General features: G+C 40.5%; 1 protein-coding gene across 3 annotated transcripts in view; it reads left to right on the top strand.

Moving 5' to 3' along the window:
* The window catches only part of exosc9 (exosome component 9), a 28,404-nt gene extending 14,723 nt beyond the window's left edge, over window positions 1-13,681 (top strand). Inside the window, exons 6-12 of one of the 3 annotated variants that reach the window (XM_033017185.1) lie at window positions 3,290-3,372; window positions 3,822-3,954; window positions 6,817-6,905; window positions 9,838-9,984; window positions 11,427-11,578; window positions 11,671-11,746; window positions 12,960-13,681. In XM_033017185.1, coding sequence (XP_032873076.1) covers window positions 3,290-3,372; window positions 3,822-3,954; window positions 6,817-6,905; window positions 9,838-9,984; window positions 11,427-11,578; window positions 11,671-11,746; window positions 12,960-13,053 — 774 coding nt within the window. In that variant the 3' untranslated portion in view covers window positions 13,054-13,681. Of the gene's footprint in view, window positions 1-3,289; window positions 3,373-3,821; window positions 3,955-6,816; window positions 6,906-9,837; window positions 9,985-11,426; window positions 11,579-11,667; window positions 11,751-12,959 lie in introns of all 3 variants that reach the window. The other 2 variants (XM_033017184.1, XM_033017186.1) reach the window with 2 other exon arrangements.

Genomic DNA, 13,681 nt, shown 5'->3' with positions numbered 1-13,681 from the left:
CGAAGAATCCACTGCTCTATATTAGTGAGACCAAGCGTAGGCTTGGCGATCGCTTCGCCCAACACCTCCTCTCGGGTCGTATTAACCTACCTGTACCATTAGTGCCAGTCCATTTTCCAGATGGTGTGGTGTTAACTCAAATAATCACAATAGTGTTTCATTCCAGGTAGAAAATTGCAATGGACATTCAGTATAATTTCCAGACGATAGTCTCAAAGCCTGCTAACTTTCCATTACATTCCACTATCTTGAAAGTATTTTTTTCCTTAATTACATTTACTCTCTTCAACTGCTTTTCCTATCTTTCTTCAGTCCTTGGAGGCTGGCATATTTAGTTTCCAAGCTTGACTAAATCATAACCAGGTAATGTCTTCCATGTTTATTCTCAAGATGAATATTCACCCAAATTCTTATCCATATTTTATGTTAAAACTATTGTCCAACCTCTTTCAGCAGCAACCTGTTCCAGCTGTACAGTTCCATTGTGTCTAATGTAGGTGTCAAAGTATCTTGAAGTTGACCTCCTCTTTCCCACATCACCCACTGTTGCAACATATTCCCAAACCAAATCTTATCCCCAAATCTTGAAGACTGGTCTTTAGAAATTTAACACTAAGTTATCTATGATTTATCTTCTTAGATCGACACTGAAACATTTTAAACATGCTACACGTTAATTAGCACTTAAATTAACATCTTGGCACATATCTACAACACTAAACAATCCTTTTCTACTTTCAGAACATTACCTGAAGAAACTGAATGAGCAGATTGTAATTGAGAATATTTTACAAAGCATCAGCTACTGCTATAGTTATACTTGGCATATTGAAACATAGAAACATAGACAATAGGTGTAGGAATAGGCCATTCGGCCCTTCGAGCCTGCACCGCCATTCACCCGGAAGGTCCAGCAGCTGTTAAAAGAGAGGAACACCGCTTTTAGGTCTGGCGATAGGGCTTTATACAGCACGGCCCGAGCTAACCTGAAGAGAGGCATCAGAGAGGCCAAATCAGACTACAGGAGGAAGATAGAGGACCACCTGGACAGCAACAACAGCAGGCAGGTGTGGCAGGGGATCCAGTACCTCACCAACTACAAGGCCAACCTTGGAGCTGCTGAAGGTGACGCCTCGTTGGCAGAGGAGCTGAACCTCTTCTTTGCTCGCTTTGAAGTGGAGCCACCCGAGACAGCCACATCACACCACATGGTCCACAGCAGCCTAACCCTCAAGATAGAGGAGCATGAGGTGAGGCGCACGCTGCGGGCCATCAATCCAAGGAAGGCTACTGGACCCGACGGCGTCTCTGGACGCGTGCTGAAGGACTGCGCTGACCAGCTGGCTGGAGTCTGTACGAGGATTTTCAACCAGTCTCTGGCCCAGTCCACTGTTCCACCCTGTCTGAAGTCCGCAACCATAGTCCCCTTGCCCAAAAAACCCCACATTTCCAGCCTCAACGACTACCGGCCAGTCGCACTCACACCAGTGGTGATGAAGTGTTTTGAAAAACTGGTCCGGGGTCACATCACATCACTCCTGCCCCGAAGCTTTGACCCCCACCAGTTTGCGTACAGAGCGAATAGATCTACAGAGGACGCTGTAGCCACAGCTCTCCATGCTGCACTGTCCCACCTGGAGCAGCGGGGGAGCTACGTGCGGATGCTCTTTGTGGACTACAGCTCTGCCTTTAATACCATCCTTCCCCACAAACTGGTGGACAAACTGGGGGACTTGGGACTTCCACACTCCACCTGCATGTGGATAAATAGCTTCCTGTCGGGTCGCAGCCAGAGAGTCAGAGTGGGCCATCACACATCCACGGCCCTCAGCCTCAGTACCGGCTCTCCACAGGGCTGCGTGCTGAGCCCCCTGCTCTACACCATCTACACACATGACTGCATCCCCGCCCACCACAGAAACACCATTGTCAAATTTGCGGATGACACTACGGTGGTGGGACTCATCTCCGGGGGGGACGAGTACGCCTACCGGGATGAGGTGGAGCAGCTGACAGTGTGGTGTGGAGAAAATAACCTGCTCCTTAACACCTTAAAGACCAAGGAGATAATAATAGACTTCAGGAAGAATAAAACGGACATGGTACCATTAATTATCAGAGGGGACTGTGTGGAGAGGGTGGCGGATTTCCGCTTCCTGGGAATCCATATTGAGGAGGACCTGACGTGGAGCGTGAACACCTCTGCGCTGCTGAAAAAGGTCCAGCAGAGACTGCACTTCCTGAGGGTGCTCAGGAAGAATAACATCACTCAGAGACTGCTGCTGTCCTTTTATCGGTGCTCCATTGAGAGCCTCCTAACATACTGTGTATGCGTATGGTACACCAGCTGCACAGCGGCTCAGAGGAAAGCGCTCCAGAGGGCCATTGACAACGCCCAGAGGATTGTCGGATGCCCTCTCCTTACCTTGGAGGACTTACACAGTTCCCGCTGCATCAAAAAATCCCAGAGTATTATAAAGGACATTTCCCACCCCGGACACTCCCTGTTTGAACTGTTACCGTCAGGCAGACGGTACAGATCTACAAGGACAAGGACAAACAGACTTAAAAACAGTTTTTACCCCACTGCTATAAAGGCACTAAATGTAGCCGCCAAGGAACGCAGGGGCGATACATACATACATGAAATCGACAGAAGGATGTAGGGCTGGGTGTTTATGCGTGCTATTTTTATGATATTTATTTTAGTTGTTTATCTTTTTAAATATTTTACTTTGTATGTATCGTTAGCTTTTAGAAATGTTTGAATGGTGCACTGACTGGCTGACATTTTACAATTTCGTTGTACATGGTTCATGTTACAATGACAATAAAGAAACTATTCTATTCTATTCTATTCTATTCTATTCAATATGATCATGGCTGATCATCCAACTCAGTATCCTGTACCTGCTTTCTCTCCATACCTCCTGATCCCTTTAGCCACAAGGGCCACATCTAACTCCCTCTTAAATATAGCCAATGAACTGGCCTCAACTACCTCCTGTGGCAGAGAATTCCAGAGATTCACCACACTCTGTGTGAAAATTCTTTTCCTCATCTCGGTCCTAAAAGATTTCCTCCTTATCCTTAAACTGTGACCCCTTGTTCTGGACTACCCCAACATCGGGAACAATCTTCCTGCATCTAGCCTGTCCAACCCTAGAAGATTTCATTTTGTCTTTATATTTCTTACTGATAAACTGCTGTAATTGCTCATTGCTTTGCATGGTCAACTGAAATGTTTTGAATAATACTTAATGTGTTGAAACAAATTTCTGTCTCTTAGTATACAGCGGAGGAGCGTGATCTGATCCCACTGAGCATCCACCACATGCCCATTGCAGTCAGCTTTGCTTTCTTTCAGCAGGGGTGAGTACAAAAATTAAAGGTGTTTTCGTTCTTGCACTTTTTGCTCCGTTTGAAAATAATTTTAGGATGTGGAAACACACTGAAATCAGATGTAGAGATGAGATGTTCAACAGCAGCCAACACTTAGTTAAAGCAACTTGATCTACCATTGTATCAACTCTGAAAAGGATCTTTGTCTACTCAGCAACATTTGGCATTTCTGTTTTTCAACCTGTTGAGAAAGGATCCGAGAGATTCTGTGGATAAATAGTATATTTCTCTTGCATATGAAAATAGATGTACGGTTTAGGACAGAGTGCAAGGGAAACTTGTAGAAAGGACCGTGAACTGTAGTTGTGAACAATTGGAGCAGAGACTGCATCAACATTTAAGGAACCAGCCAAGTTGTTGAAGGAAGCGCAAACAAGAATTAAGACTGTTCCCTTGTAACTAATACTCTTATGTCATAGAACCTACTTGTTAGTAGATCCAATTGAACACGAGGAGCGGGTCATGGATGGACTCTTGGTGATTGCCATGAACAAACACCGTGAGTTGTGCACCATTCAATCCAGTGGTGGAATTATGCTCCTAAAAGAACAGGTCAGTAAACTTGTGCACTTCTGTTTTCAAACAAGTCTACAAAGTATGCTAGAAATCTAAAACCATTTCCACGTGCTGCAGGTTAATTGCTACCCAAATTAACACTAGCACAAATTAGGGCAGCACGGTGGTGCAGCAGTTTAGTTGCTGCCTTACGGTAGCAATGTTACAACATTTTGAGATTTTAAAAATCAAGTCTGTAATTTATCCCATCAGATAAAGCATAAAAATAAGTTTAATTTGACACCTAATTCACTTTCATATCTCAAGTATTTAAAAAGTTATGGCCATTTTCATACTCGGAAATGAGCATCTTGTTCCCTATTGATTTTCTATGGACATAACAAAAAAGCTGTGATCGTGAACAGTCAAAAGCCCATAACTTTCTTAAAAATTAAGAGAACTGAATGAAATTTTCAGTTATCATAGATTGAAGCATTCTGAAACAAATATAAAATAATCTTACTTGGATGACCTGAAATTAAAGCATATAATTAGTTAGTTACCTAATTGTAGCTAATTTCAGACTTCAATTACTAGATCTAAACATCTATCCATTTCTTAATAAATGATTAACATTTTTAAATAGCCTAAATGTCCAAATAATATTCACAAATAATTCACAATAAAACATGATTTTTAAATCTCATTTAGATTAATTTATAGGCCAAATGGAAGGAATTTAGTGTTCAATTGCTGTAAATAAATGCCCATTTAAATCAGCTTTCCAGTGGGTCCCTGTGGAACGCGCTGGTTTAGAACGTTCACATTGCGGTAGATTTGTGCCCCCAAATGCCCAGAAAAATACTGCGGGATATAATGGGCCCAAAATGAGCTACTCGCAACATTAAACTTTGTATAAAAGGATCTTTAGAAGCCCTTTTTAATGTAAAAATATACAGCATACCTTCAGCTGTCTGCTTTATGAGACCCTGCGGTTGCTGGCGGTCGCGGGTTTAGAGATTGATTTTTAAACTACTATAACTATTATACGAGGCCTTTAAAACTAATAATAGCTTTTGCGACGGGGTCTTCCAGCGATTTTTCGTTAATAATTAACTAGGCTGAACAACTTCGATTTGAACAGCCTAGAGAAAATCGCGTTTTAAACCCGCCCCCTCTAAACGGCGCCAAAATCGCGCACACCCGCAGCGACAGATTTTCAACGACGCTTCAGGTAGGCTTTGCAACATACCTACTTACGGCACCAGACCCGGGTTAGATCCTGACTACGGGTTTGTATGTTCTCCCCGTGACTGCGTGGCTTTCCCCCGGATGCTCCAGTTTCCTTCCATTCCCAAGACGTACAGGTTTGTAGATTAATTGGCTTCGGAAAAGATTGAATATTGTCCCTGGTGTGCAGGATAGTGCTTGTGTACGGGGATCGCTGGTCGGTTTGGAGTCTGGGGCCGAAGGGCCTGTTTCCATGTGATATCTCTAAACTAAATGTCAGCACCATTTACTCCTGCATCAATTCATTTATTGTTAAAAATGTCATAAATGCCTTTGTTAGCATTAGCTGTCTACTTAAATGCATTCCTCCCATTATTTGGCCTCCATAAACTTGTGTTCATCTAAATCCCTACTTCAGATTCAGATTCAACTTTAATTGTCATTGTCAGTGTACAGTACAGAGACAACAAAATGCAGTTAGCATCTCCCTGGAAGAGCGACATAGAATATGATTTCAATAAATAAATCTATTTACATGCATACAGTCATAGTGTTTTTCCTGTGGGAGGAGTGTGTGGGGGGGGGGGGTGATTGCCAGTCACCGAGGTACATTGTTGAGTAGTGTGACAGCCGCAGGGAAGAAGCTGTTCCTGGACCTGCTGGTCCGGCAACGGAGAGACCGTAGCGCCTCCCGGATGGTAGGAGGGTAAACAGTCCATGGTTGGGGTGAGAGCAGTCCTTGGCGATGCTGAGCGCCCTTCGCAGACAACGCTTGCTTTGGACAGACTCAATGGAGGGGAGCGAGGAACCGGTGATGTGTTGTGCAATTTTCACCACCCTCTGCAGTGCTTTCCGGTTGGAGACAGAGCAGTTGCCATACCATACTGTGATATAGTTGGTAAGGATGCTCTCGATGGTGCAGCGGTAGAAGTTCACCAGAATCTGAGGAGACAGATGGACCTTTTTCAGTCTCCTCAGGAAGAAGAGACGCTGCTCATTTTAGACACCACCACCCACCCCTCGTGTTATTTGAAAATAATTGCATTTGTTAATGCAATGACTATTTTTAAATTCTCATCCTTGTTTTCAAATTTCTCCTCCCTGCCATCTGAGATATCTGTAATTTCTGACTTGTTTTCCTGGGATATTATACATTGTCCAACTTTTAAACCTCTTAGGTTCTGTGCTAAACTACTCTACATGTTCAACTACAAAATTTGGTTTGATAAACATCCTGTGAAGTATTGTGAGACAGTTTACTGCTTTAATGATGCGGTTGTTTTGTTGTAAGGAACATTGGGCACATTTCTGCTTTATTTTCCTCTCTAAGAATAATATAAATGTTATGGTGACGATGCAGATTAGGATGATATTCGACATATCAATGGGATAAAAGTGCGTTCCTATAAATTGCTTCTTCATTAAACTAGATAAAACTAGCTAAGGTTCTGCACTTGATCAGCCAATGACCTTGCCTAAAAATGAATACATGGAGGCTTGTATGGAAAACAATCTTGGCTTGAATAGTCTTGTAATTGCTCAGACTGGTGCTGTTCACCCCTTTAGCATCTCACAGAATGAATAACAAATGGGTTAAAGTGGTAAGAGGGCTGCTGAGTTCCCATCCTCTATAATAATCAATAACACTTGGTGATGAGGAAGAACAGTAATCCAATCTCTTCATTGTAGATTCTTCGTTGCACTAAAATAGCTGGAGTGAAGGTGGCAGAGATCACAGAACTAATGCAGAAGGCTCTTGAAAATGATAAAAATGTCAGGCAAGTTTATTTTGAACAATTTAATATTTGTATTCACAGGTCTTTGTTTGAAAAGAACTAAACTTGAGTTGCCGTTCTTCTGATGTGTGAATGGGCGTGGTCGTCGTATGTGTATTAGATTTTGACATAGAAAGTGATGCACTGCAATTATTCACCCTGCTACACCAACAGTATCTCCAAAATGTGACTTCCGCCACCAGAAACGGCAAGGGCTACAGGTTCATGGGAACAACATCAGCCGTAGGTTGGCCTCTAAGTTATGCCATGTCATTGTTTGGAAATACATGACCATCGCTTTATCATTGCTGAGCCTGAATTCTGGAATTCTCCCTGATAGCGTTGGGAGCAAGTTCACCAGAAAGACGGAGGCTCACCACCAGTTCCTTAATATGTGCGGTAGTTCCCAATAGATTGCCTTGCAAAGATGCAGATCCAGAAAATGATTTTATTAAATCCTGTTTCTGGATTTGTCCTTTGTATTTATAAATAATTAAGTGTCACAAATCCTTTCAACATCAAACCTATCTTTTCTTTGTAATTATTGTCTTCATGTTTTGAGGTGCATAGATTGTTTGTGGCCTAACTCATTTGTAAGAGAGCAATTCTGACAACAGTTTAAGTTTAATGTTTGATTTTTTTTTTTTTACCTCAACACGCATCAGGGTGCAGGTTGACTGTTCACTGCATAATGTTATTAATGGATAGGAAAAAATTCTCACTGTCATTTGCACTATTTTTTTTACACTATTTCCAACAAATCATCTTGTCAACATTTTACTTTTATTTTTCGCAATGTGTTTTCTCAGATCCTTGGTACATTTTCATTTGATCTTTATCGATAGTATAGTTTCCAACCAAAAAAAAACTTAAATAACTTGGCCAGACATCATTTCCTTTTTACAAAGCCAAGTGACTTTATCTGATATTTCCAAATCTGATATTACCTTGATTTTCCAAATCTGGATAATTTTGGGGAATTTTTCAGCTTTTGGGGAATTTTTCAGCTTTTCATACCTGAGGTTGAAGTCCAAACTTTGAAGCTCCAACAGTTCACTCGTTATCACTTCCCTGGTATTTGTAATCTCCTACCGGCACTTGATTTACAGCTATTACTGGGAATTGAATTGTATACTCCACAATGAAGCTTGATGCAAAATTCATGTTCAATTCATCCATCATTACACTGATTTCCATTATTAATTCTCCAGATTGCTTATCATAAGGTTATTATTCACTTTAAAGCAACTACAGTGCCCTCCATAATGTTTGGGACAAAGACCCATCATTTATTTATTTGCCTCTACTCCACAATTTGAGATTTGTAATAGAAAAAATTACATGTGGTTAAAGTGAACATTTTATTTAATGCTATTTTCATAATGCTAGTTTCACCATGTAGAAATTGCAGCTGTGTTTATACATGGTGTTCCCCTCCTATTTCAGGGCACCATAATGTTTGGGACACATGGCTTCACAGGTCTTTGTAATTGCTCACGTGTGTTTAATTGCCTCCTTAATGCAGGTATAAGACAGCTCTCAGCACCTAGTCTTTCCATCACCTTTGGAAACTTTTATTGCTGTTTATTGACATGAGGACCAAAGTTGTGCCAATGAAAGTCAAAGAAGCCATTATGAGACTGAGAAACAAGAATAAAACTGTTAGAGACATCAGCCAAACCTTAGGCTTACCAAAATCAACTGTTTGGAACATCATTAAGAAGAAGGAGAGCACTGGTGAGCTTATTAATCGCAAAGGGACTGGCAAGCCAAGGAAGACCTCCACAGCTGATGACAGAAGAATTATCTCTATAATAAAGGGAAAAAAAACCAAACACCTGTCCGACAGATCAGAAACACTCTTCAGGAGTCAGGTGTGGATTTGTCAATGACCACTGTCTGCAGAAGACTTCATGAACAGAAATACAGAGGCTACACTGCAAGATGCAAACCATTGGTTAGCCGCAAAAATAGGATGGCCGGGTTACAGTTTGCCAAGAAGTACTTAAAAGAGCAACCTCAGTTCTGGAAAAAGGTCTTGTGGACAGATGATACGAAGACTAACTTATATCAGAGTGATGGCAAGAGCAAAGTATGGAGGAGGGAAGGAACTGCCAAGACCCAAAGCATACCACCTCATCTGTGAAACGCGGTGGTGGGGGTGTTATGGCCTGGGCATGTATGGCTGCTGAAGGCACTGACTCGCTTGTCTTCACTGATGATACAACTGCTGACTCGTAATGAATTCTGAAGTATATAGACACATCAATGCCTCAAAACTCATTGGCTGGCGGTTCATTCTACAGCAAGACAATGCTCCCAAACATACTGTTAAAGCAACAAAGGAGTTTTTCAAAGCTAAAAAATTGTGAATTCTTGAGTGGCCAAGTCAATCACCTGATCTGAACCCAATTGAGCATGCCTTTTATATGCTGAAGAGAAAACCGAAGGGGACTAGCCCCCAAAACAAGCATAAGGTAAAGATGGCTGCAATACAGGCCTTGCAGAGCATCGCCAGAGAAGACACCAACCAACTGGTGATGTCCATGAATCGCAGACTTCAAGCAGTCATTGCATGCAATGGGTATGCAACAAAATACTAAACATGACTACTTTCATTTACATGATGTTGCTGTGTCCCAAACATTATGGTGCCCTGAAATGGGGGGACTATGGATAAACACTGCTGTAATTTCTATATGGTGAAATCAAAATGGCATTTATTAAAATCTGACAATGTGCACTTTAATCACATGTGATTTTTTTTTTCTATTACAAATCTCAAATTGTGGAATACAGAGGCAAATAAATAAATGATGGGTCTTTGTCCAAAACATTATGGAGGACATTGTAAATAATTTGATGAAATGTTGATTTAGAAACCCAACTGTTACGATTTTATATATATGTTTACTAAATGAATAACTTTTTATAGAAAGGAAGGTGGAAAATTTGGTTTTGCTGAATCCATACCAAACAAAAGGATTACATCTTTTAAACTTGATGAAGTGGCTGTGCCTACAGAAGGAATTGAAGAACAAGCTGAAGAAATTGTGTCAAAGGCTGAAACATCTCCAGCAGTGTATCTTTTATTTCTGGCTTTGATTACTAAATTAAATGATTTAGCTTATTTAACATAACTTTCATTTCGTGCTTCAGAACAAACGTAAACCACTTTTGTATAGAGACATGATCTTTTGTTGCTGCATGATTTGAACTTAAACAATTCCTTGCTTAGCAAACTTTCCATATTTGCTTGCAGGCTACAATTGATAGTATTTAAAGCATACAATGTACTGGAGCAACAAAACTGAATGCTGCATAGTGGATGCAAGGAACTGAAGATCTGGTTCACTAAAAAAGGCACAAAGCGCTGGAGTAACTCAACGGTTGAGGCAGCATCTCTGGAGAACCTAGATAGGTGATGTTTCATGTTAGGACCCTTCTTCAGACTGGGGGGTAATGCTGGAAGAGAGGAGGGGCAGGACAAAGCCTGGCAGATAATAGGTTGCCACAGGTGAGGAGAGTTTTTAATAGGCAAATGGTGGACAACAGCCAGAGTCAAAAGAAGTGTTCCAACCCAAAACATCATCTTTCCATGTTCTATGTGGCTGCCGAGGTGTTCCAGCAGTTTGTGTTTTTGAATGTGGCATAGTTCGCTGTTTTGGGATGGATGAAAGATTGACTTGTACAGAGTAATTTTGCAAACTTGGTATCCCAACTTGCACAGCTAATGAAGTACTTTAGAAGTGTTGGACTGGTGTAATGTTGGAAATGTAGCAGATTATGTGCACAGCAACATTCCATAAACAGTAATGTGATAATGGGCATTTTTGTTTAACTAGTATTTAGACAATAATTATTGAAAGGGATTCTAATGCTCCTCTAAATAGTGCAATGACATTGCAAGCATTTGCTCCGGGAAGTATGAATATCGACAATGTTTCATTCAAAAGGCAACGTCACTGAAGCTGACCCTTCAACCCTATTTATCGATATTCCAGGGCAGCACAGTAACACTGTTGGTAGAGACTCTGCCTCACTGCCAGAAACTCTGCTTTGATCCTGACGCCAGGTGCTATGTGGAATTTGCACGTTCTCCCTATGTCCGCATGGATTTCCAGTTTCCTTCCACATCCCAAAGACATGTGAGTTTGTAGATTAATAAGCCTCTGTAAATTGACTAGTTTGTTGAGAGTGGATGAGAAAATGGGATAACACAGTGAGTGAACAGGTGATCTATGGCCGGCATGGACTTGGTGGGATGAAGGACCTAATTCCATGCTGTGTCTCTAAACTAAACCCATCATATCCATGCTGACCATCTCGCCCATTTATACTAATCCCATTTGTGTGTGTTAGGTCCATATCATTCTACTCTTAACATGCACAAATGAAAAAGCGAATATTTAGACAAAAAGGATATTGCTGACAGTTTTGCCTTTGAGACATCAACAATTTCCTGACCAATCATTTTGCGTGTGTTTACGCCATTTTCCTACTATTTTTCTTAACCGGAACCAGCATTCCAAAACCAATTGTGCGTGCTCCAGGTACAGGTCAAATTGGAGAGGGAATTCAAAATGAATGGATGATCAATGATCTGGAAGATGATGAGGACGAAGATGAAGAAGATATTGTCCCTGAACTAGGTGCCCAAAGTTTGGGTAATGAAGGTGAACTGTGAAAATATTGAATGTGGTAATATTCTATTGAGAATTTGAGATTGGCTGGATACTAATTATCCTTTATACTTTTTGTTAAGCTGAGATTATCCATCTGTCTGAAAGTGAAGAGGAGGAAATGGTAATATTGGAACCAGAGGGATGTCAAAAGAAAGAAAAGTGAGTTAAAAAGAAAATATTACAAATCCATTAACCCTCCAAATTGATGCAATCCATGCACCTGTCCTAATGTCGTTTTAATGTGTTGTACCTGCCTCAACTACTTCCTCTGGCAACTTGTTCCATCGACCCACCACCTTCTGTGCCCCAGGGTTCCCTATTAAATCTTTCCCCTCTCACGCTAAATCTATGTCCTCTAAATCTTGAGTTTCCCTACCCTGGTGTTCACCCTATCTGACCTCCAAGCTTTCAAGCCATTGACATTTCAAAATGTCTTGAAATGTTGGGAGGAAAATGATTTAAGACCTTTGCTTCAGATTGAACTATTTCTATATTCGTCATTCTGATGTCCTAAAAGGCCACAAAACTACAAGGTTACTAATTTAATCTTTCTCATTGCAGAACACTAGACCTAAAATTATGTTGCTTTAGTTCTTCAATTTAATGACATAATGTTTGGGACAAAGACCCATCATTTATTTATTTGCCTCTGTACTCCACAATTTGAGTTTGTAATAGAAAAAATCACATGTGGTTAAAGTGCAGATTGTCAGATTTTATTAACGAGTATTTTATACATTTTGGTTTCACCATGTAGAAATTACAGCTGTGCTTATACATAGTCCCTCGATTTCAGGGCACCATAATGTTCGGGACACACCATCACAGGTTTTTGTAATTGCTTAGGTGTGTCTAAATGCCTCCTTTGTGCAGGTATAAGAGAGCTCTCAGCACCTAGTCTTTCCTCCAGTCTTTCCATCACCTTTGGAAACTTATTGCTTTTATCGACATGAGGACCAAAGTTGTGCCAATGAAAGTCAAAGAAGCCATTATGAGACTGAGAAACAAGAATAAAACTGTTAGATACATCAGCTAAACATGAGGCGTACCAAAATCAACTGTTTAGAACATCGTTAAGAAGAAAGAGAGCACTGGCGAGCTTACTAATCGCAAAGGAACTGTAGAATAAACATCACCTCCATTTTCACCATAAATCTGGTTTACCCTGACCCTGTCTAATGATCCCATGCTATTACCCATGTGGCTGGTCATCTGTATGGTGGGCACCTCTGAAGACCTGCTATACTAATAACAATACCAGTGCTGATGGGCAAGGAAGGCTGATTCTGCAAAATTACATACTTAATACATTTTCTATTAACTGTTTCTTCGACTTCAGAAATTGATGAATGGTTTTTACTTTATCCCTCAGAAAAACTTCTAAAGGAACACAGCAGAAAACAAGCAAAATAATATCTCAAAATAAGAACAAGAAAACACAGAGAAAAAAAAGATCTCAACTGTGATATCTCTTTGCTTTGAAATAAATTGATACATATTCTTGCATTAACTTTTTAACGCGTTGCATGGGCTCTCGAGAAAAATGATAACAAATTGCCCCATTTTCGGTATCCAACAGTATAATTGGTGTGCCTATGGTTTTATAAAACCAAATGCATTTTGATCAGGTAGAATTGTTGATTGTTCACAAGTTATAGGAGTAGAATTAGGTTATTTAGCCCATTGAGTCTACTCCGCCATTCAATCATGGCTGATCTCTACCTCCAAATCCCATTTTCCTGCCTTCTCCCCATAACACATTGTTTTAATCGGAAAGTTTCTTGCTATTTATGGATAACGTATAGTTAACGTATTGAACAAAGCTCTAACGGTTTTAAGTTCTAATTCATTACACATCACTATTTTAGCAGTTCGGCATCTGATACTGTTTAATAGTTTAACTCAGGGGTTTCGTCATTTCTGTATACATTCCCTTCAAAATATGTTAGAATAACCATTTTGCCATTTTTTAAAAAGTTTTTATTCATTCCAAGGAACTCGTGGCTTGGTTAACTTGGTTGTGTCTTTTTCTGTTGAGAATTTTGTATATGACTTGAGTTGTAAAAAATAAAAACTTTTCTTGGAAGTTGAAAA

This window comes from Amblyraja radiata, chromosome 1 (assembly GCF_010909765.2).
Source record: "Amblyraja radiata isolate CabotCenter1 chromosome 1, sAmbRad1.1.pri, whole genome shotgun sequence".
Lineage (NCBI taxonomy): Eukaryota > Metazoa > Chordata > Chondrichthyes > Rajiformes > Rajidae > Amblyraja > Amblyraja radiata.
This window is presented reverse-complemented; position numbering and strand designations above follow the sequence as displayed.